Genomic DNA, 4,671 nt, shown 5'->3' with positions numbered 1-4,671 from the left:
GAGGAAAGCAACCCGTCTGGCGATGGAGTGCTGAAGTTTGCCACGGTGCTGATCAACGAGGGAGGGGGCTACAGGGCCGACACTGGGATCTTCACTTGCCCACGGGAAGGCTGCTATCACTTCAGTATGCATCATGTGTGTATGGGATTGGACAGTGTGCTATATACAAAAATGGTCAGAAAGTGGTGTCTCTGTATAACACCACTCACCCTATGAAGTGCAGCCAGGTGGCCAGCACGAGCAGCTTGATCCAACTGACAACAAGATGTGGGTGAATCTGTGGGGGCCGGGCAGAAACGATATCTTTGTAACTGAAGATAACGAAACTGTTTTTTTTGGGTTTCGTTTGGGTTAATCGAACCATTAATAAAGTCTGGTCAGTGCAACTTCAGTCATATATCAGTGGATGAAGTGTGTAACATGAATGTTACCTTGTGCTTTCAATAAAAAATATCAATGCTTTACTAAATGTGGTTTTCATTTCATACTTAGAATATGATAATGTCACCAATTTACTCAAGTTTGGTTAAGCTTATTTGAGGTTGTTGTAGGCTACTTGTGTATTTCCATTTGATGCAACATTAAACTAGTACACCACTATGGCAGATATTGTTCTTATTAACTCCATTACAGTTGTCTGACATCATGACGTACATTGCAGGTTCAGATTATTAATAACAAATATAAATCAATATCCGAGGATGTATACCCAGCAATTTTTTCACCTTAACAACTAATACATTTAAGTTTTAAACACATGAATCAATCATAGTTATAGATTTATTGCAACCAGAATTATGGAGATAATTTAGTGTTTTTGTTTGTTTGATCAGGGACTGGTCAGCTTTTTGTCCCCAAAATCAGAACTAAACATGAAGCAGCGTTCAGTTATTATACTCCAAATATCTGGAACAAACTCCCAGAAACCTGCAGGTCCGCTGCAACTCTTATTATTTTTAAATCCAGGCTGAAAACTTTTCTTTTTGCCGCTGCTTTTAATTGATATAATATATTCATATCTTAAACTGCACTGTAACTTTTATTATCTTTGCTTTTTAATGCCATTTTCTTAATGTCTTTCATTTTTGTAAAGCACTTTGAATTGCCTTGTGTTGATTCCCCCCAAAGGTAGTTAAAGTCATTATTGGGGTTAAAGTCCCCTACATGTGCCGTTTTGATTTCAAGACCCTGGTTCGCGGAGGACACCAAAACATTTCTAGAGAAGACAACTTAAACTTAACTAATGTGCATTTAAAGAAAATAGGAATAGTTTTTGCAAAAACTAAAAAGGTACCATGGGGTACAGTAATTCGTTTTGGTTTCAAGACCCTTGTTCACGGAGGATACCAAAACAGTCCTAGAAAAGACAACTTAAACTTAACTATATGCATTTAAAAATAAAAAAGAGGAATAGTTTTGGCGAATATTAAAAGGTACCATGGGGTCAGATTATAATTTTCCAAAGGGGGGTTCGTTCAGATGTGTGTATCTCACATTGCACTGTAACTGTAATTCATGTATCTTTGCTTTTAAATTAGTGTTTTTAGATATCATTTGATAATGTGTTTCTTAAATGCTATTAATGTATTTCCTTTTTGTAAAGCACTTTGAATTGCCTTGTGTTGAAATGTGCTATACAAATAAACTTGCCTTGCCTTGATTTGCTCATTTGTACACAAGCTACCTCTCTTAGTATCTCGACAGCTTTCCACTTTCCAAAACAATAGTGCAAATATTTGATTTGATTATTTTGAATACTCTGCAAGAGTGTACTGTACGTAGTTTTTTGTTACATCCAGATTTCATGTAAATAATTTTCTATATCGTAAAATATAATTGTAATCTTAATTTCATACTTTGAAATTTTTTTATTTTATCTTCTTTAACTGTGTTTAATCCTTTTGTGGTGTTCCTATTTTTGTTACTCAGCCAGTGTTCGTGGGTCTGTTGGACCCGCTGCCTTTTTGGGCTTCAATTCAACACAATCAAACAATTTGATGTTAAAACACTCAACAGATGTTTACTTCATCCCAATTACAAGCAATATAAACAGCATATATGGTTCATATTTGCCCTTTTACGTTAGATGACATTAATGAATTAAAGTGCTACTCGTCTTTCTGCCCACTGACCGGCTGGTCCTGTGGCTCGTTCTCTCTCTATCTCTAAACCCTACCCCCACACAGTTTTAATTTTGTTATTTTTAATCCAAGAGATGCTGATTTGAACCGTTGTTACGAAACATTACGGCATTTCCTGTTTCTTCCGGAGAGAGGGGAGTTCGTCCCAAAGCTTGCTGCTGTATTTACATACGGAGTTCACTCCATCACGGAAGGGGAGTGGGCAGGGTGTGTTTTGGAATTGGGCCTTCGTTTTCTTTTTTCTGCTCCACACTCCAGTCCATTAGGTGGCGGTAATTTACCTATTCATTGGTTGTTTCTCTGATTACGTTTCACGCATGCGCAGACGGTATGTTTTCAAACGAATGCGAATAGCCTTAGCATCGTTAGTAGAAGTGAAGCAACATCACAGTTTGTCGTGTTTATCTTCAACCTAAAGTTTTCAAAATGGATATGGAAACTGGGAGCTTCGAGCCGGGGTTTGTGGGGATCCGGTTTTGTCAAGAATGGTTAGTTTGTGACTGAATAGAAGTTAGATAAGTCATACTAGCTAGCTGAAGCTAAACGCATGTTAACTCAACGGTGTCTTAATGAAAAGATAACGCTGCGTATTAATGTGTAAAATAATTAACTGACTCTGTTTTCCAGTAACAACATGTTGTACCCCAAAGAAGACAAAGAAAACCGGATCCTGCTTTACGCGGTAAGTGTCTGGTTCAGATATCAATGGTTGAGACTATCAAGTCAAATAAAGGTTTTATTGTCATATATGTACAGTAATTACAGTGAACATTTTAAGTCCGAGGCTCCTTCAAGAGTGCAGCATAAACAGAGGTGGAAGAAGTAGTCGGATCTTGTATTTAAATAAAAGTAGAAGTACCAGAGTGAATGAATACTATGTTACAAGTAAAAGTTCTGCATTCAAAATGTAACTCGAGAAGTATTGGCATCTAAATATACTTAAAGTACCAAAAGTACTCATTATGATTGGCCCATTTCAGATTCATATATGTTATATGTTGGTTATTGTTATTGATGTACTGTTGTGTTGATCAAAGCTGGTAAAGGTGGAATTAATGTCAATTACTTTATATACCGCAGGGTAGCTTGTGAATTGTTTGAAGTGTGTTAGTGTTGATCTTATTGTGTATCATTAATCTATATCTGCAAAGTAACTAAATGTACAACATACATTTAGTGGAGTAAAAGTACAATATTTACCTATGAATGGAAGTGGGGTAGAAGTACAAAGTAGCAAAAGATTGAAATACTCAAGTAAAGTATGAGTGCAACAAAGAGAGATGCAAACAGACATACAATTAAGAACTGATAAAACAAAACTGTATTAAAAAATTAGTAATAAAGGTTATATGAGAAACCCAGGAAAAAGGAAAGACCCCTCAGTGAGTGTAAACTCCAAAAAGAACGGTGCAAAGGGAAAAGATTCACATTAAAGTGTGTTAAGACATAAAAATACAAGATAAATTAGGAGATAATAAAAAATGTAATGAATGCATTAAATGTATTTCCAAAGATAATCATGAAACTGCTCTCAAACATATGTTGCAACTGTTGTGATGCTAAATTAGGCAATATGTGCACTTTCCTGTTGGATTTGATAAATGAGGCTGTAGCATTTCCACTTATTTGAAGCTTGAATGAGACGCTGAATAAGCTGTTTCTTTTCATCCATCAGTGCAGGAACTGTGACTACCAACAAGAGGCGGACAACAGCTGCATCTACGTCAACAAGATCACCCACGAGGTTGAGTAAGTAAAAGACAGTTCTTATGTCTCTGATAAATGTGTTTAAAACTTTTCTTTGTGGTGTGAATTTGCTTCCTGTTTGTTGGGCCACCGCTACATCACTTTATCAACACAAAAGGTGGTCATCGACACATCAAATTAAATGCATTACTCAGACACTTTTAGGCAGAGTAGTGCAGTGATGACATATCCACAGGCCATAAGACTGTTAAACACCTGAACTAAGAACATCCATAACATTCACCTGTTTGCAACTTACAAATTATGTATCAGTTGTATATAGACTTTTATGGCACTACTTCTATTCTATTTTATTGTATTTACTTCCACTATTTTATCTATTTATTGTGTTGCACTGTTGGAGGAGCCTGTGACCTCAGCTTCAGGTTCAGGTTCTTTATTTGTACCCGTAGGTAGATTTTGTTTGCAGAGAAAAAGACAAGGGATCCATCCTGACACACTGTAAAAACAACCGACACATCTCTAATAAAAGGACTAGCAAAAAGTACAAGTACACCCTGCTCCGTCGAATCTCAAAATATTTCAAAAACATTTAAGAAGGAAGGAAAACACTAGTTAAAACATGGACATTCAAAATTCATAATTAAATAAATAGGCATCTGTGTGACACTTCTATGATGTGTTAATTTGTGCAATAGATGCTGGGATAAAACTGTTTTTATACCGCTTTGTTCTACTCTTTGGGACCTACGATTTTCATAGACATAACTACACCATAGCTACGTACGAATGAAAATAAAAGTCTTGAATTACTGTAGTTGAC

At 36.2% G+C, this 4,671-nt stretch overlaps 1 protein-coding gene across 1 annotated transcript; it reads left to right on the top strand.

Moving 5' to 3' along the window:
• The first annotated feature begins 2,475 nt into the window (after nucleotides 1-2,475).
• polr2i (RNA polymerase II subunit I) lies at nucleotides 2,476-3,894 on the top strand. Its single transcript, XM_010781981.1, has 3 exons — nucleotides 2,476-2,629; nucleotides 2,769-2,823; nucleotides 3,817-3,894. Exons 1-3 carry the CDS (start codon nucleotides 2,568-2,570, stop codon nucleotides 3,892-3,894), a joined length of 195 nt encoding a protein of 64 aa, XP_010780283.1. The 5' UTR covers nucleotides 2,476-2,567.
• The last annotated feature ends 777 nt before the right edge of the window (nucleotides 3,895-4,671 follow it).

The sequence above is a fragment of the Notothenia coriiceps genome, unplaced genomic scaffold, assembly GCF_000735185.1.
Source record: "Notothenia coriiceps isolate Sejong01 unplaced genomic scaffold, NC01 NC01_scaffold00023874, whole genome shotgun sequence".
NCBI classification, from domain to species: domain Eukaryota; kingdom Metazoa; phylum Chordata; class Actinopteri; order Perciformes; family Nototheniidae; genus Notothenia; species Notothenia coriiceps.
The sequence above is the reverse complement of the archived record's forward strand: the minus strand, read 5'-3'. Positions and strand labels throughout refer to the sequence as shown.